Source organism: Schistocerca gregaria, chromosome X, assembly GCF_023897955.1.
Source record: "Schistocerca gregaria isolate iqSchGreg1 chromosome X, iqSchGreg1.2, whole genome shotgun sequence".
In the NCBI taxonomy this organism is placed as follows: domain Eukaryota; kingdom Metazoa; phylum Arthropoda; class Insecta; order Orthoptera; family Acrididae; genus Schistocerca; species Schistocerca gregaria.
In genome coordinates, this window is record NC_064931.1 from 31426965 (window position 1) to 31447760 (window position 20796).

The 20796-nt window shown below is 37.1% G+C and overlaps 1 protein-coding gene across 1 annotated transcript in view; it reads right to left on the reverse strand.

Moving 5' to 3' along the window:
- Positions 1-10308, reverse strand: part of LOC126297812 (hippocampus abundant transcript 1 protein) — a 98561-nt gene extending 88253 nt beyond the window's left edge. The window contains exon 1 of the mRNA XM_049989038.1: positions 9932-10308. Coding sequence (XP_049844995.1) covers positions 9932-10012 — 81 coding nt within the window. The 5' untranslated portion in view covers positions 10013-10308. The remainder of the gene's footprint in view (positions 1-9931) is intronic.
- Between the last annotated feature and the right edge of the window lie 10488 nt (positions 10309-20796).

Genomic DNA, 20796 nt, shown 5'->3' on the forward strand with positions numbered 1-20796 from the left:
CCATTCTATTTACACCCCCACTTTATTTTTTATATATTATACAAAATAAATTAACATTTGTTTAAATAAATTTTTTCCAGTTAAATTTATTTTTGTTATAAAATATCTTTTGCAATACTTATAAATTTTTAGACCAAAATAAACGTAGAAAATTCAAATTAATTTGTAGCAGAAATGTTATTCTTTATTGTATGTGTCAATATTTACTAGTGAATGTTGTTGCTTCTTATTCATAGCAGACAGTTCTAATTTTGTGATCATGTCTGCTCTATATACATTATAAGAGTGATCAAATTTTGGTACAAGACAATTGTCCTTTAATTTGTGAAGGTATTTAACGCTACACTTATTGTCACTAAATTTGAAATCAATCATAGCTGCATATTGTTTTCAGTTTCATTTCACCAGCCTATTTAACAATTACAAAGTTGTTGACTTTAAATTGGGATTCCTGCGAACATGTATTGTCCTAAGGAGGGTCCTCATTTTGTGTCAGAATAAACGTCACTGTGGCCCAGTTTTTTTCTTGTTTGATGACCTGAGACACTTGGTAAACGGATATCAATTTCCTGAAATGTAAATTTGGCAAGTGTTTCAAAGACTAGAGTAAATAATAATAAAATTCTTTCATCAGTAATGTGCGCCTATGCATTTATATCTACAAAAATTTAATGTTACGAAATCATAAGTGTAATAAATATATAAAACAGATAATTTTGTAGTATTCACTTTAATTTTTCCAATAGCATAACGTGGACAGTGAATACTAGCAGTACATTCTATGCATCTTAGTCTTCTTGCCCAGATAGTTGACTTTTCTCTGAACTCCAGATTATTTTATGTATGCACGCAGTTCTTTTGAACACAGCCAGCTTAGTGGGAAGCACCTTTTCAAGTTGAGTTATATCATCATGTTCAATTTTGCAAACAATTCCCAGGCAAGATTTTTCAAGTTCTTGTAAAAAATTTCAATATCTAGAATATCTGTACTGCAGACAATCAAACTGTAAGTCGTTCTTTTTTGAACAACCTCCAACACCATCTGGGGATCCTTTAGCATGGTCTTGTCCGCCCACCATAGCTGAGTGGTCTGCGCGATAGAATGTCAATCCTAAGGGCTCAGGTTCGACTCCCAGCTGGGTTGGAGATTTTCTGCGCTCAGGGACTGGGTGCTGTGTTATCCTAATCATCATCATTGCATCCCCATCGATGTGCAAGTCACCAAAGTGGTGTCAAATCGAAAGACTTGCACCCGGCCAAAGGTCTACCCGACGGGAGGCCCTGGTCACACGACATTTACATTTACCATGGCCTTTCTCAGAACATTCTTGCTATGGAGAAAGCAGAATGACTGACACTGCATTAAATTTTTAATTGTAAAGGAGTAATAGGGAACACAGGTGCATAATCAGGGTTGCCACAAGTTTCCCCAAGTGAAATTCCCTGATATTTCCCTGATTTCCACACAAGTTTTAGCATTTTTCCCTGAGAAATTTTGAGATCTTGAGGATAAGTAAAGACATAAGTTGACAAAAAATGTAAGGAATTCTGTATTTCTAAACGTGTGAACAAAAATCTTAAATACTCACATCAATATCCTTTGTAATGAACTGTCTGTCTGTGTGTGTGTGTGTGTGTGTGTGTGTGTTATTTCAATAAAGCGAAACACATTTGGTGACAAAAATACGCATTTTGTTGGAGTCACAAGACAGATTTAAAATACCTTCACTGCTTTCAGAAATAACCTCAGAAAAAAGTAGGCGCCTCAAAAGAAATGTATAAGGTGGGGAAGAGTTGTGTAAATCAACATGATACGTGACCGTCAATAAAATGCTGGTTCTACTATGTTTCTTGTTGTCAGTTATTATCCAGTGTGTTATGTCTATTATTCTAAAGATAATGTGTGATTTTTCTTTCAAGAAATACACGAGCACATAGCATACAAACTGCCAGCAACTGCCACAACTTTCTTCCTCTTATCGTCCATACTTTCTAATATATAGACTAACTTTCGAAGTGCCAAAATGTACTACAATAAATAAAATGTCTATAAAATGTCGCACTGTACAATGTACTTGCAGTGAGACAATCGCAATTCCTAAAATCCATTGCCAAGGCCATGTCCTGCCGAGGAGCACCACAGTCCTGGGTCCATGGATAAAGCATGAGAATTCACCAAATTACACCATAGATGTGTGAGACTAGATTTGAGATGCAGCACCTGCATATTAGTAGGGAACTATGGGCTTCAGATCAGCAGGCCCGATCTGTTAAGATACCCACAGAAATGGCCTGTGATTTTGGCCCATCATGGCAGTCCAGTCATGTCACAGACACCATGCCGATGCAGTGAAACTGCGACGATCACCCAAGCAACAGATAACTTGTGCAAATACTCTAAAAATCAGTATAATGAGGGCAGGCAGTAATTCACCGTAAAGATGACTGCTGAGCCACAGACAGGCACGTAGAAAAGACAATCACACTCTCAACTGAATGTTTGGCCATTTTGTCAGAAGAAGTGAGCGCACACACATCCACACAATCACTCAGACACAACTTGTGCACACATGACCGTTGTCTCTGGCTGCTGCGTCAACAAGCTCTGAGAATCAGACCCAAACAAACCACTCCTCACACCCCCCTGCCTGTCATCGGCAGCTGCTAGGCTAGCAGCAAGTAGTGGTGGCAGCATTGACTGCAAGCTGAGGGGAGGGGTGGGAAGGGCAGAAGCAGTAAGAATTAGAGAGTAGGGAAGCGGCGCATGTACTCAGCTGCACCCAACCAGTGACGAAATATGACATCTCAGTAAACAAACAATTTCATGCTACTGAGGCAAAAATGAGATATTTCCAGTGGTTTTTCTTTCTTTTTTTCCCCTGATACATTTAAAATTCCCTGATTTCCAGAACTTGTGGCAACCCTGGTAATGTAATCTGGTTTCTTGAACCTTCGAGGTAAACTGATTGTATTTCATGATGATATTTACTGTTATAATTTTCAGAGAAATCACAGTGTAGTAAAATCTCTCAGACAAACTGTTTTAAATTGTTCTGACTAAATCATATTAGTGTTCTATATTACTTTTGATATATCATAAATGATGGTGGTAAATATTCAGGAACAATATTGCCTATAGTAGCATTTTTCTCTTCTTTGACAGTTTTTTTGTACCATCTTCATTTAATTTTTGCTAGAACTTCAACTTTCTTGGCAATCCACTGAAAAAATACTGTTTTTTCATTCTCGCCAAACTGGTTCACATCTACATTAAGCTGGCATATTCTGGATAAGTACATTCCAAACACTTTCCTTTCAGTTTTCCATTGCATGTAAAATTCTGTAGAACTTCAGTAGATGTGTTTTCCTTTATAATTTTTGGTGCATTTAATTTCGTTACTAACAAATAAAAGTCTGTACGAACTTTACAAAGACATGTGTTTTGGTTATTGCAATATGGTGAAACAATCCAATAGGGCCAAAGTTTACAAAATGTTGCATAAGACATTGTGTAGTTTTTTCCAGAAATAAGTTCTTTATGGAGACGTTTAGTCTATTATTTAATAAACAATCTATTTTTTTCTTTTGTTAAGGTTTCTTTCTTTCCAGCAATTCTATGACATCAGTATGTGTGTTACACAACGCAGTAAACTGTGAAGTTGCTAAAGGCAGCTTATCAGTTTTCATAATGTTATGTGAAGTAAAACTTCCAATAGCTTTCATTAACTTACATCTTTGGATAATTTTGCCACTGAATTTTTTAAAGTTTCTTTTCATTTTGAAGGGCATGGTTTTATCAAAATTTTTCTGAATTTGATTCTTTATACCTTCACCTAACAATAATGCTCTTGTAACTAGTGGTGGATGCTTTTTCCCCCTTTTAAATTTTTTCCACATTTTTCTGCGGAGTATCTTCTGTTTTTTTGAGAAGTCTTTCATACTTATTTTTCTCTTTCTCTAATTTTGTTATTTTACTTTTCAAACCCTGTACATTTCTTCTCCTACTTTTCTTTCACACAACTCTCCTTACAGACATTCCTTCTTTACTTGGTCCAGGAAGATCTTGCTGACTAACTTTTTCATTTTGTCCAGCAAAATCATATTCATGTTGTTCTGAACTGTGAGTATATTCTTGACCATCTCCAGATTTGTTCCTTTTCGCATTTTTGGGTCCTGTCTTTCCATTCTCTTGTGATCTTTCTTCTCTCTCTATGTGTCATGACACATATTTTTCTCTTTGCAGCTTTTTCCTTGTGCTGTCTTTTTTCCCCCATTCCTCAAGTTTCTGTGGGACATTTTTAATCTTCTCCCTTGCTTTTCTCATACTGGGTTGCTTCCACTATCTTCTTTTATCAATATGACTCTTACGTATTCCCCAAGTTATTGTATAGTAAACTTTTGAGCTAAAATATTTTTACATTCTCATGAAAGCAACACTTTTACTTATTATCCTAAGAACTAAAATCATGAAACCTTGTGAATTTTAACCATACCTATCTTCTTAGCGTTATTAATAACCAATTGAGATGGCACAGTGTCAGCACACTGGACTTGAATTCGGGGCGTACAATTGTTCACACTCATGTCTGACCATCCTGATTAAGGTTTGCTGTGATTGCTCTAAATTGCTCCAGGCAAATGCCGGCATGGTTTCTTTGGAAGGGCATGGTCGACTTCCTTCCCCATCCTTCCCTAATCTGACAGGACTGATGATCTCACTGTTTAGTCCCCTCCCCCAAATCAACCAACCAATCTTATTAATAACATCAAATGTAACAATCACAGCAGCATACACTTTCTAGTTTCGTGAAATGTCTATTTACAATGTATATATGCATAGGTTCCACTTAAATATTTTCTGTATGACCTTTTTTATTTGGTAATATGTGATAAAATAATGGCTAGCAAAAAAGGTAGTTCATACAATGAATTATTACAATTACACCTATTTAGTTATAGTATAGGGTAACGTATTAAACTAAAACGTATGAATGGTAAAATAAGAAAACATGCAAAGTTTTATAGCCTGACTTATATGTTTGTCCCATCCATGGGTATGGACTTCACATCTGTGGACACACCACAGTCATGGATGTGATATCTACAGACATGAAAGTGTTTATAAAATGCTGAATTTAAATAGTCACATTAAATTTATAAGTAATAAATTATATAGTTAATTTAAACTAATTAACATGTATATTTTACACATACATAACTACGAGTAATTTTACATCTAACTGTAATGTAGTAATGGGCACAGATGTGACACAGTGAAGATAGGATTGGATTGTTTGGTGGGAAGAGACCAAACAACGAGGTCATAGGTCTCATCGGATTAGGGAAGGACGGGGAAGTAAGTCGGTCGTGCCCTTTCAAAGGAACCATCCCGGAATTTTCCTGGAGCGATTTAGGGAAATCACGGAAAACCTAAATCAGGATGACCGGACGCGGGATTGAACCGTCGTCCTCCCGAATGCAAGTCCAGTGTGCACTGAAGATAACCACACACAATTTTTTTTATCTTGGCAGCAGTCTTTCCTCTCTACAAGTAAGTCAGCAACCACACACAGCAATGTTCTTTGACAAAACAGCTGCTTGCTAGTCTTCATCAATATTATGAAAGTACTACTGCTGCTCTCTGTTGTGCAATTAACATCTGTGTCTGTGGACATGACATAAAATTTGGGGACATAAGTTTAGAATATTGTAAAATATAGTCCCTTTAGTCCACCCTATGACACCAGTAACAATAGTGTCAGGTTGAACAAATTAATAACCATCCTCTGCAGATATTTAGTGTCTACTAAATTCTCTTTCCAAAATCAATTTGGAATCACATGTGCTCACACAATGAGTTGCAGAAGTGTTTTTGCCAGCAATCCCAATTGATTGTTACTGAACTAGGAGTTGTCCTTATGTTTCACCAAGCTCTATGATTCACATAAGTCAGTATCAGTATCCCAAATTGTAAGTTTCTTTTGGGTACTTAAGATATGGCACTCAAATGATACACCACAGATGTTTGGCAACTGATGGTTACATACAGTAAATTCACTTTACAAACAATTATTAGAACATACAGCAATTCAGATTCCTCTTCATAGGTAACACTATGAGGAGTGAACTACCACCACTAACTTTCTCTAAGCATAAGTTCAATTATTTAGATGATTGTCAGAAATCTCATTATGCTTCTCTACATTTGTAATTATGGGAGGGACTTTGCACTGCTCTTATTGCAGACATGTAGATACAAAGTTGCCTTGATTTTGGTTTTTCCATGTCATAAACCAGTAGATTAAAAGGGAAAGAGGGCAATTACACAATTTTCCCCTATCCTATTGTAAGATAACAATTTGCTTAGGCTTTCTCTGCCAGAAACGTATATAAAATAATAGGGGCTAAACTGGGCTCCTAACTGAATAATCCCAAATGGGAAATTTTGAACTGTTTATGAGGAGTCTGAATTTCTTACTCTGCTTTGTCACCCAGCAGCAAGTCCGTGGTGACTTCACTGCAGATTTTCTACAGGATTCCAATAGTAAAAATTACTTATTTGGATCGTCCAATTTGATCTCAGCAATTAACTTACAACACGGGTGGATAGATACAGTAGGACCATAACTGACGTTTTCCTTAGTGAAGTTCAAAGCAAGAAAAAATAACAGTTTTTTCAACAACAAACGTTCTCTCTGACCATGAAGCACAGTTTGTTGGGACAGTCCGCCGCCTGTAGCTGAATGGCCAGTGTGACGGATTGTCAATCCTATCATCCTCATTGACTGCATGTCACCGAAGTGGTGTGAAATTGAAAGACCGTCACCCAGTGAACGGTCTGCCTGCTTGGGGGCCCTAGCCATATGATTAAATAAATAAATAAAGTTAAGACAAAGAACATAGTGCCTTACAGTGTAGATACTCCTTTGTGGAAACCAGTTTGAATAATTAATGACTCCAGGGCAAATGTTTTTAAGAATAGTTTACAAGAGATAGCCTGGGATGAAATTTATATAGCACCAAATGCTACACAATATCTAAACTTTTCCATGATAAATTCATATCATTATTTTAAAACTGATTTCAACATAAGCTAATCAGATATGACATTAAACCACCATGTAAAAAAAAAAAAACTTGGTCCACTTGAGGCAATAAAGTATCTTGTAAAAGGTAAAGGGAACTTATCTATTGGCGAGAACAAGTAGAGATCCCACAGTTGATGCAGTTTACAAAAACTACTCAAAATTATTAAGAAAGGCTATTAAAAAAAATCAAGGACCATACACACAGTGCCAAAAATCATTATTCCAACAACAGACTTAAGGATATATGTAATGTAAAATGAGGCACACAGTAATCACTATTTAACTGCATGGAAGGGCTATAAATGATGTGACACAGGTAACAAATATATTTAATAATAATTTTTTAAATATAGTAAAAAGTATAGGGACGAACAGTTCAAACAGAAAAACATGGCAGTAGACTGAAAAAGTAACTCATAAAATTCAGTCATACAAATACGCTGCCAACTTCTCTGTCTGAAAATAAGAAAATTATTCATTCTCTCATCAATATAAAGCTCATTTGGTTTTGATGTGTTTCCAGTAGAGTACTGAAGATCTGTTCCCGTATAATACGGCCATTCTTATCTGAAACATGTAACACATTACTAACTAAAGACTTTTTCCAAAGGGACTGAAATATGCCATTGTTCGGCCCCTCTTTAAGAAAAGTGACAAGACAAACATCAATAACTGCCAACCTTTTTCACTGTTGACATCATTTTACAAATTTTTAAGGTGATTTATTCTTGAATAGTGGCTCACCTTAGCAACAATAATGTCCTCAGTGAATCACAGTTAGGGTTTCAGAAGAGTTGCTTTACTGCAAATGCCATTTACATGTTCACTCACCAAGTTTTACAAGCATTTCACAAATAATATAGCATTGGTTGGTATTTCCTGTGATCTATCTAGGGCATTTGAATGCGTGAAATATACTATTCTCCTAGAAAAAATGAAGTTTCATGGGAATGATGTACAGCCAACCAATGGATGTCAAATCTTACCAGCAGAATGCAGAAAGAAGTGCTTGGTAATTCAACCAATATAGTCTGGGGACATAATTCTGACTGGGGAGACATCACATATGGCATTCCCCAGAGCTCAGTATTCCGTCCATTATTGTTTCTCATATATGTAAATGATCTTCCGTTTAATATACAACCAGAGATGACAGTAGCATAGTGCAAGCATATATACAGAACAGAAGAAAATGTGAACAATGTTTTTAAAAGTATCAGTTACTGGTTTTCTGTGTTACACTCTCAGTTTAAAAAAGACACAACATATTCAGTTCTGCGTGAGGCACTAAACCAATGACAAGTAGGCCCTATATTACATAGCGAAGAAATTATAAGTAGAGTGGAAACTTCAAAATTCTTAGGTGTCCATACTGATGAGAATTTAAACTACGAAAAAACACATTTAGCACCACCTAAAACAACTGAGTTCACCCACATTTGCACTTAGGATCATTGCAAATCGTGGAGAGAGATAAATCAGTAAGTTCACAAACTCATCTTTAATAAAGAACGCCTTTGTTGCTCGACAACTTGATGTAAGAATAATATGTGGTGCTAATTCAAAATCATCTTGTACACCTCTGCTAAACATTCTGACTAATGCTTCACAGTATGTTTATGCTCTCATGAAGTTTGTTGTAAATATTCCACTGCAGTTCAAAAAGATGATGTATATAATTACTATACCAGATCGAAAAATTGCATTCATTACTCCATATTAAAGTTGTCTTTAGAACAAAATGGGGTACAGAATGATGCAACAAAAATTTCTGATCACTTACCCAGGGATATAAAATGTCTGACAAACAGCAAAGTAAAATTTGAAAACAAACTGAAAAAGTTGCTCCCTGACAATTCCTTCTATTCTGTAGAAGAATTTCTATTATTTTAATGTGCAAAAGGTGGTGAGCAAGAATTACTAACACACATCTGTATATTTGAAAAATAAATAAATAAAACGAAAATCATAAATTTCAGAATGTAACCACATTCACAAATTACTATGCAATGTAATGTAAAATGATTTTGTTCCACATCATTAAAATTTATTGTGCAAAATGATCCTTGGAACATGAAACTAAGTTATCATGAAAGATTATGTTTATCAATATTTATTTAGCACTAATGGTGAGGTGGCATATGATAAATTGTGTGTGATAACTGCTACTAGTAGTATTCACTGTATTACATACTGAGTGTCAGTCATATTGTAGATGACATGCTACTCATCTTTAACAGCCTGTGAAAGAGTTACTGCTGTATGGTTAACAAGTGTCCTGTACACTCAATTCATTAAAAATTTCGTGAATAACTAGAGTTCGTATATGGATTACAAGACAGTATGAAATTTTCTGTAGCTTACAACAAATAATTTTTTTCATTATAACCTTTAACGACACTATTTGTCTCAAATTAAATTGTCTTTTCCTGGTGTGCTAACATGAATCTTTTTCAAATAATCACTGGTAGTATGGTATTGAAATTATAAGAACAATCTCTTGAGAATTGTTATCAACAATATCTTTCTGTTGTAAAATACAAGGGCTTTTGTGGGCAAATGGAGAGGTTACTAATAATAAAGAACTGAGAGCACATTTATTTCGTTTTACCGATAGCAGTTTCACACTGATGTACATACTAACTCTTAAGTCATCCATGCAAAATTCATAACTAACAGCTTAGTGTGACCACTGCTCATCGGGTTTCGGATCATAATGTTACGTATCGGTCTGGTAAATAGATCGAAAATACTTCTCAGGAAATTTAGCTAAGGTTTAGCAAACGACACATGTTATGCAGAATAAACATCTCGACACAGTCATTATCGCTCTTGGTACATACCGTCATCACGCCATCCTTCATTATTGTTTTTCTGCTCCTTATAATCATTCCAACAACTTTCTTGGATGCTTTAGTTGGCATATTCCTATCCAACAAAGTGAACCTTCAGAATTTACATTTCTTTTGTAGATAAGTCTGACACATCACACACACACATCACATATCAACTTTTGCACTGCGCTGTTGCTTTTACAAAATAAAAGTTAGTAACTCATTAAACACCAAAAACACGAACCGCCGACAAGTAAACTTTTTTTTTTTTTTCAAACTAAACTAACCAACATATTAACTATACACGCCATGTTGGCTATTTACTTCTGCCAAACGCAAGGATTACCACAACACATGAAATTCTGTGAACACAACAAACATATGACAGATGTCGATCGAATAGCAATATCTTAGGGCGCTGGGTTTCCACAGACAATACCGCAGGGACAAGCCGTTCTGCATTGTTAATCACAGCTTTGTTGGCGGCTTACAAGATATAGTAAGACCAATAGAAATTAATTTGTTAGTACCTAAAGGCAAATTTTTAGTACCTTTTATCATTTTATTCATTGCTGTATATACACATTGCTGTATATACACAAACAAATATTTACTTGTGAAAAACGTATTATGGTAGATAAGTCACGTAAATGGGTTTGGACAGAACAGAACCGTAAATTACATATTCATATGTGTTGGGAAATGTTCTTTTTTACAACCTTACTAATTCATAACACAAACGAGCTGACAAAAATCTACTCAGTAATTTTTCATGGTGTTACACAGCATTTTGTATTAGAATTGATCTTGAGAAAGAATTACGTATTAATAAAAGGAGGCTTGTAGAAGCATCCATATTTCATTAATCAGAAATTAATACATCAGTGAACCACATCTATCTTCATCACGTTGGCCGCAGTTGGAAAATGACCACAATTTCGCAAATACGAGATTATGAGTGAAGCTGTTCCGCATGAATACGTGTTTAGCCTTTAGATGGATTTAGCTGTTGTTATTGCAACATTCTGGTAGAGCGTGCTGGAGAGTATGTGACTACAGTAATTCATCTGAAATAGGGTTTGAACGCCAAAGAACTTTACTAAGCATGATTCGTTTGGAAGTGATTTGGCTATAGCGTCCTCCGAACTGCGGACCTGATCTACAAATTTATATGAATTTTTCAGTTTAATGTGAAATTTAGTAGAACATGTAATACAGTATGCTTCACAGACACAAATTAGTGCTATGTTTGAAGATCAAATACAAGTCAGAAAAATATCAAGCAATTTTGTCAATAAATGTCCCGCTGAGGTCACCTGGAAGTGCAGTGCGATCTGATCGATTTTCATTTATTTATTTATCCATCAGTATAAAATCTACATTTTATCTAAGTCATCAAAACACCATGGCAAAGTTCAGAAATATGAACTGTGCACATTGTTCAAATACATACAGAGAATATTCGCCATATAATGTTACATGTTTGCGTAGTCCACTTAATATTCTATTTTATAGTGACTCTTGATCATAGTAGTTATTAATTTTTATTTTATCCAGGTTTTGAATGAATGACAAGAATATGGAACATGCCTAATAGTACAGGTTTCAACTACAGCTTAAATGGCAATTGACATGTAATCTACATAAAATACTAATTACAGAACATATACTGAATTAATGGAAAACTGATCCACTTGGAAGGATGAGTAATAGACATACAGGAAACAAAGTTATGTTAAATATTGCAATGAAGAAATACATGAATACAAAACCAAAAATTCAGTTTATAGCCGTGCAGCCTCCCCCAGGACTCATATAAAATCTCCGAACTCACCTTTATTTGTATATGCATCCAGATAGTTATCAGACAGTTCAGTGTGTTCTAAGGCCTTGTACGTGTGTCTTTATATATATATATATATATATATATATATATATATATATATATATATATATATATATATATATATATATATGTGTGTGTGTGTGTGTGTGTGTGTGTGTGTGTGTGTGTGTGTGTGTGTGTGTGTGTGTAACCATAGACTCCTTTATCTTGAGAAACAGCTTAAAACTTATTACGGAGCGATGTATTTTCTTTAATTATTTATTTTCATATCTTCCTCTGTAATCAATATCCTTTGTAATTACATTTCTAATTAACTCTCCAATTGTTTACATCTCACAGTTTTCCAGTTTCGAGAATCTGAGGCATTATTTGTGCATTCTATGCATTTAATCTGATAAAGTGCAAGCTCTGTACAATCATTATATGTTAGTAACCAAATCCAAACTTTAATTAATTATGTAACTAAAATAATATAAGAAACATTATTGTAATTAAAGTCCAGAATGATTTTCATATGGAAAACTAAAGATAATACTATAAAAGATTGTCTTTCAATATTGTATTTTATACCTTATTCGGCTGTAACATCAGTTTCTTTACATTTTGAAAAATTTTAATTCTAACATCAAAATTGTACAAAATTAATAATGCTTTATTTTGGAAGCTATTGTTAAAATTCTATATAAAGCAATGCAGAGAGGCTGCGAGTTGGTTGTTGAGTTGTAGTTTTGTCAGTCAGTTTTTGAAGTTACTTTTGGAAGTCAATTAGATCTGTGAACTCTGTCCGTGTTTTGTTTACATGACGAGTGTGCAGTTTGGAAGTCAATTAATATGAATAAGGTTTTGTGAAGCATGAAAATTTCCCATTCATTCATCAATGGACCAGGCAGAAGAAACTTAAATAACATTCAATGTGAATCGTTACAAGTTCTCTATGATAGTGTTCAAAACAAAAGAGTGGTAAAAGTTCAAAAAGACAATAAAGATGAAGAATATGATACAGGTATTGTAGGTTGCACTGTTCTTGAGTGGTGAAACAAAATCATCTTTAAAATAAAATATTTTACGTAAAATTAATTAAAATTACTTCCAAAACAATTGTAAGGTTAGCAGAGACAGACAAATGAAAAATGTGATGTAGACATTGTAGTTTATACTGATTGTTAAGTGATGCATCATAATACTTTTTAAATTATGTATCATAATATAACATAAATCAAAAAAAGTTCTAAAATGATTGTAATTTTAGCAGAGGTACTGGTATTCATTTTGCGTCAGAAATTCATGAACCATATAACAATGTTTCTGCTTTAGGTACTGTTTGAAAATTTATCTGAATTTGGGTAATTGTTTATGAAGACAATTAAGATGTGATAGAAGTGCATTGACTAGCTTACTGGTGGAGTAATAAATTCTTTCTGAACCAGATTACAACTTTTTTTGTTAAAAATGCAGATTGTTTTTGGATCATGCGTTGTAGTTGTGATATTTGCTGTTGTTTTGTAGAGAGAAACGTTATTAGAGACAAAAGTCAAAGGGAAACAAAAATTTACCATAAATGCATATAAGCTGAAAATAATTTTTAAAGCAATATAAAGAGTACATTTAAAGGGATAAGTACTTCCAACTAGCGTCAATAAATAGTACCATAGAGAGAAAAGCGATACATACAAAAAAGTAGTGTGGAAAAAGAAGAGAAGAAGAGTCCTGGTAACATAAGAGCTATAATTGTGGGTCCATCCAACCGCGGGAAGACACATTTTTTCGTGTCACTACTAACACCCCTGGATGCAGTCCACTGTCAGCGTGTATGTGTATTTCCATAAACACTGTTTCAACCCAAATATCAACTACGGCAAAAGGAATTGCAGGGGTTAGGTGGTGTAACTTACATGAAATCCAGTGAAAGGAGGCAAATAATTCTGCCAGAAAAAGCAAGGCCAAACACAGTGTTCATATTTGACGATGTTGCCGGAGAAAACAAAGATCAAATTCTATTATATTTCTACTTTGGTCGTAATATGGGTATTGACATATTTGATTTGAGTCAGACATATTCTAGAATCCTGGAACAGTTGGTGAGGGGTAATGGAAATCTCATTATAGCTTTCAGACAAGACAATTTGAATTTAAAACATATTTGACAGGCACATGTAGGAACCGATTTTGCAAAGATATATGCAGATTTCTGCAATCACACACAGTACAAGTTTCTTGTTATTGAGAAATCGAAAACGGAGAGAGGGTAGGTGTAGACGAATCTTTCAGGATCTCTCTCTCTCTCTCTCTCTCTCTGTAGCTGAGAAAAATGTGATGAAGTATGTTGGTATACATCATACCATGGACAAGTTCGCATGTATGTGAGGCACTTAGCCCAAGAAGATAGATATGCACAGACAGAAAATGCGTGTGTATATAGATGGAAAATTTCAGTCTCTCGAACATAAATCTAAGGAGCTAGAGACGTATGCCCATACCGTTCTGAGACTGGTCAACTAATTAGATGCTAGGAGTAAGGAATTAGAGACAGACACTCACATTATTCAGAGAAAAAAGTAGGCATCTTAGCTGTAAAAGTTGATGGAATTGAAAAAAAAGTATACGACTTGATTGTAAAGATTGAGTGAAATGCATATAAGTCGCAGCATGTGAAGCAGTTCACTTAGTACATAGCAAGATGTCAATTAAGCATACAATTATTGCTGCATGCAGGGCCATTCGAGAGAAGTTAAGGTTGCTGAGCTTAGGACATTTGGATCGAGAGTAGACACTGTGACAAATGTTTAGACAAGTTACTGTATCTCTCAATGAATTGTCAGTGAAATTACAAAATGATGACGATGTCGCTATTGCCAGTTTCATAACTGTCTCAGCGACACTAAGATAGACAAAACATTCGGTGTCAGTGGTGAAAAATCATACACGTTGGGCACACAGCATATAACTTTAAAAGAAAAAACAACATAGACAGAGGATAGAAACCAGACCGCAAAAACATACCCTTGTAGGAGTGTTATTACTATAGGTTTGGATGACATATGGCAGGCAGATCTTGTAGATACAAGAGAATATTCACATGAGAATAATGGATTAAAATATATATCAATGGTTATTGATACATACTCCAAATCTCGTTGGACATTACCTCTTAAAACAAAAACAGGGAGGAATGTTGTGCAGGTCTTTGAGTGTTTTTTGCTGACAGAATAGATGCCCTTACAGCCTCCAAACGAATCACAGTGGAGAGTTTTACATATGTATTTTAACACTGTGATGCACTGGTATGGAATACATCACTATTTAGCATTCGGACACCTGAAGGCGAGAATCGTGGAACATCTGAAAAGAACAATAAAAGGTCAAATGTACATGCATTTTAATCTTCACGGCTCATAAAAATAGGCAGATATCCTCCCAGAAATAATTTCACAGTGTAATTGGACCAAACATAGCACAATAAAAATGAAGCCAGTCGATGTTCATGATAACGGACTCATGGGTATGGTATACTATCATATTCAAATGCTACATCCATGTAGACGCAAACTGAATGTAGGTGATTTGGTACATGTCTCGAAACATTAGACAGCAGCTGAGAAGTCATACCTCTCAAACTGGTTGAGTGAGATATTCACAGTTTCCAAAGTGCAGAGAACAAATTCCTGAACTTACATCTTAGAGGATAGCAATGGCACTGAAATTTCAGGACACTTTTACAGGAAGGAAATGCAGAAGAAATCAGAACCATATAAGTTTCTCATAGAATGTGTCAGAAGACATTGAGGGAATAGAGCACTGGTTAAGTGGTATGGTTTTCCAGTGACACAAAACAACTGGACTGACGCTGACGATTTTCTATGTACATAATGGGGAACACATAGCAGAACCCACACAGTAGCATAACTAGTGTGATAGGAATTGCATTATAGAATGTGGTGGTATTCTCGACAAAGTGCCTATGGAATTGTACATTCCGATGTATAATTACTGTGGACATTGTACAAAGCTTATAAAACGTTTGGCTCATGGTGATAAGAGGATTAACGTGCTTGATGAGGTGTGTTTGGAACATGACATTGCATACACAAAATAAAATGACCTCCCAGGACTGGCAAAGCCAAGGGAATATGTGTGAGAAAGGATATTGGCATAGGACAGTGCATTGCAGCATTTGTAGTTGATGAAACCATGTGTGGTGAAATTAAGTTGGGCTTACGGGTGAAGAATGTCATGCAAGTTAAGAAGGCTACACATTGTGTACTGATGAACAAGGAGACAACGATCAAAAAGAAGAAGGAGTGTTTAAAAAACTGTATCCTGACAGTCATGTATGCAGCTAACAATGCCCTGAAGCATAAAGGACCTGTTAAAGCACCCAGGGCTCTGCCGGTACCCAAGAGATCAGGTGTAGTTATTACCTTCCTCATTCCTGCCTTTGCAGGTCTCTCAGTGATGGGTTCACTGGGTGGTAGCACTGCAGCTATTGCCAGAACAGTGAAGCACGCACAGAACTCTCAGGAGCAGCTAGAGGAAGCAAGAAGTCATAACCTCTCTAGTCATGGAACAGCATAAACCACAGTAACTTTACAATGCAATACATACGTATTTTACACAATATAATTCCAGTAACTTTACAATACAATATATACACATTTTATACCAACAGTGCAGGTATCTTTTATATCTGTACAACACCCAAAAAATTGTGGTATTCCCACACTCACTCCAGTTATATGTCACGATACTCCTCAGGGTTAGGTTAGTGTTGTTTAATGTCTTGTTGACACCGAGGTCATTAGAGACGGAGTGCAAGCTAGTGTTAGGGAAGGATGGGGAAGGAAATCGGCCGTGCCCTTTCAAAGGAACCATTCCGGCATTTGCCTGAAACGATTTAGGGAAATCACGGAAAACCTAAATCAGGATGGCTGGAGACGGGATTGAACCGTCGTCCTCCCGAATGCGAGTCCAGTGTTACTCCTCAGTCCTAGGGAAGCACCGCCTGCCTTTTCTTTCTTTCTACAGACGTGACATTCAGTGGCAATAAACTATTTTATACTGATCACCTCATTGCACCAACAACTAAACATCTCAAAGTGCCATACATATCGTCAACTATGGAAAGACTTTTACTCAATTACACTGCTATCTCACTGAGGACAGGAGCTTGAATATTAGAGCGAGAAACCGATCTCCAACCCAGCAATATATCACAGCGTACTGTGTCGATGTAGTAAACATACAATTCGATGCTCCGCCATCCCTTTTACATCAAAGCCATCAGTGGATCGAAGTCACTCTCAGAACTGATATGAAAAGACTGGATCGTTTCCCCCTTCCCCCCCCCCCCCTCCCGGTACAAAGGCGTTACTGTTTCTGGTCTGGACCTGTCTGCTTACTCGCATCTCTACACCCATCTCCAGACTCTGGGATTACAAGAATATATCTAATTTCGCATGGTTCGCACACAGCAGTATCCAACCGGACGCTCACGCAACATAATTCCAAAGATATAGACTTATAATTATTTCTATACAAACCCAAAACTTTACCTAGGTGAAGCATGCTCTTGACCACTAAGTAACTAGAAACAAACAGACGACAAATGATATTTCCACTCTCGAATACCGATATCGGTGATATAACAGATTCAAATTCATCCCTATAATTTACAAGGTCAACTAAGGTGTTTCTCATATCTAGAGAACTGGCAAACGTGTATTCCATATGCTAGATTCACACGCCACAATCGATCTTTTCTCAACTAAATAAAGGCGCGAAATGTGCAGAAGCAGTCAACCGAACAATGGTCCAGTGTAAACGCACCTCCATATTCATTTTCAAATTTCCAAGGAATCACGAAAGCTATCCAACACATAGTAAGTATTAGTTCGCTATTCGGTAGTCTAGAGGACAGACACACAGGAAACAGAGCAAACGCTCTCCGAATGTGGAGGTAACTGGAAACAGTTGAGTACAGTGCTATATTACCCCTCCCGATCAGTGCATTTTGGCTAGTTGTTGGCAGCTGTGCTACATTTACAAGCAATTTTAGAACACAGAACGATAGGTTATGTCATGATCGTATGGATAGGTCTGACAAAAATAGATAGAATTGCAAAAAATGACGAGGGAATAGGCATAAATTAACCGGACATACACCAAAATGCGGGGAAATTGAGGAAGTACTTGCGTATCATCTGGTTCGCGCCGATCAATTTGTACATGACAATAAGTAGGTGGAAACAAGAGAAATCCGAGAAAACGTCGACATCGAAACGAAGGGAATCAGGGAGGCAGTCAATTTTTTTCTGTCGAGGCAGCATTATACTGTATGTCTATTGAGGTACCTGTGATACACGCGAGTTGACTGCTGTGTTTGATGCTTTTCAGGAAGAGTGAGGACCATTGACCTCTAAACTTACTTGCATCTGTGTTAAAGGATAACAGAGAGTGGACGGGGTGATCGATTGAGATGGAGCTGTAACGAGGTACGATTTAATGGTAAACTGATGCATTCAGAAGGAGAAGTTGCTGCAGGTAAATATTTCCACCGTTCTGTCAGGATGCATCTGTCACGTGACATAACCTGCGTTCTATTCGTATACAGCCATTTGTTCTGTATATGGTCTGAAGCATTGTCTACTTGCGATCGTTAATGGTATACCTGTCGGTCATCAGAGGACTTCCATCTCATGTGTGATGAAGCTTGATACATTCCTCTAAACGAACTTTGATTTATCCGATGTACTCCATCCCCCTGACGCACCTTGGGTGTAAAATTGTGACTTCAGCGTCATAACTAAGTTAGCGATAGGTGCTTGTGAGGTGCTCCAATCCCTGTGTACGCATTTGCCTGGCAGATGTGCTGTTTACAGAGTTAGTGACGGAATGACGTGTAATTTTCACATGTCGGATGATGCTGTTATGCGTTTATCTGTTTTCTTGTAAGAGGTATCCCCTTCTACTAATCATCATTTTATATAGACCTGATGCAGGCATCGTATAATTTCTGAACCGTGATCGGATGTGAACAGTGGATGCTATACATCTCTGGAAAGTTATATCGTGCATGTATCAGGCATAGCCACTGTTTTAAGGAAGTAGTTTTCTCGTTTTACGGATCGATACCGTAGTTTATCGTTGAGAAACCGGGAAGAAGGATGTATGTCATGCGCTTGAAATATATTTCTTACATTGGAATATTAACAGCGCTACATTCCATAAGACTGATAGGTCGGAACTACAGGCGATCTAACATTATAGCCCATTTTAAGTGCAGAACGTTGTAGCCTAAGGGGTGCGTGTGTTTATGTTCTCTCTTACCAATACCTTCCAGGTACCGATCCTAGACTCTAGAACAATACTTTAGAGTTGATAGCTTGGCTGATTTACGTAAAAATGCGTCGAACTCCATCTGTCTGGTGCTCCATCCCACATAAAAATCATTCGTTTCTTGTTCTTCTTAACCATCTGCTACTACATCACGACACTTTGAAATCTGGTACTATACATCGATATCGAGTGCTAAGCTCCTTGACATGGGCGCATCTCGAGAAATCTTGTGCACTTGGATGGACGAGGACTTGGTAAGCTCAATTTATTCACGAGACGTATAACTTAGTGACCTATTTCTGGCCAGATGCAGATTAAATCGGTAGCGGTGCTGGTCAATGAGAGTGAGAGAGGGTCTAATTTTACCCTAAGACAGCGAGAATGCTCTGTGACTCTCATCAGCATAAATTATACACTATGCTCAGGGTGTTAGAAATATGTAGAGTGTTGTCTGATATACTTTGATGATGCTTGTGCTCGAGAGTTAACCATGAGTGGATGTACTGCACAGTCATCTACCTACATTCATTGGTTCATGTTGAAATTAGTGTAAAATTGCTAAAATTGTTTGCACTATCAACTGTGATGTTTATTATTAGAGTTCATGGATCTTATCTTCCATCCCATCCATCCACTGGTATGCTATTGGTTACCATATAATGATTGACTGACGTCGCTTGTTTGAGTTGGTGTGAGAGTTTTGGTGGCTGGGATATACCTTCTGAGGTGGATATCACCGAAAGAGTGATCGCGTACATGACTGCAGTATGAGGAATCAGTTGAAACACAACATAGAGTTATCAGCTATTCCGTCAGTGTGAGAGACGAGTCTACAAGTAGAGCTCGTGAATCACCTTCAGACTGTAGTTTGGAGGCTCTACACAATGCGAGCAAACTCTTCCGGTTTCCTTATGTTGTAATTGTCTTTTATTTAAAATCAGCCATAAGAACATGATTTACACTGTGCAATACGTAGTTTCCTGTGAAAGGCCGTAGATCAGAACTTCTTAATGTCAGTTTATAACCTTGCACAGTCCTTGAAGTAATGGCATAAAAACGAAATGTTTGGCATTGTACAAAAGCTTATTAGAAAACAGTGTTTCAAACAACTAAACAGGACCAGAGGGGGCGTCTTTTGTGACTTAGTATAGTCTGTGGGATACGATTGATTTGAATGGACACGTTTGAGCATCGGACTGTAGTCTCTGTATCTAGTTTGGAGATGTGTAGGCGCTCCGGTGGTCCCGGTCGCCTAAGGTGGACTGGAGGCTGAGCGGTGACCTCTCCAGTTGTCAGGATGCTAGGAAATGACTGTGGGCGCGTCAGAAACGCCAAAGAAACATTATTAATTCATAACACCTTTATTCCTGCCGAATACAATGTGGCCCACGTAACACAGGTGGGCTGAGCTTGGTAGTGTCAACGATCTTCCCCGAGACCTCGCTGACTCGGAGCGATGACACCAGCTCAGGGCCGCATTAGTCTTGCTAGCGTAGCGCCGCGTACTGTGACATAGTTCAGGGATGCCCTTACTTCCTTCGCGCGTGGCTGGCGACGCCAGGCTGGCCTGCCGTCTCGGCGCGGACAGCAGGCCGCTGGCCGTGGAGGCTCCGGGTTGGAGTCCCGGCGTTGTCGGCGCGAGAAGCGTTCTCGTAGTGCGGAGTGTACTCTATCCCGGCCCGTCTTCTTCCCTGCT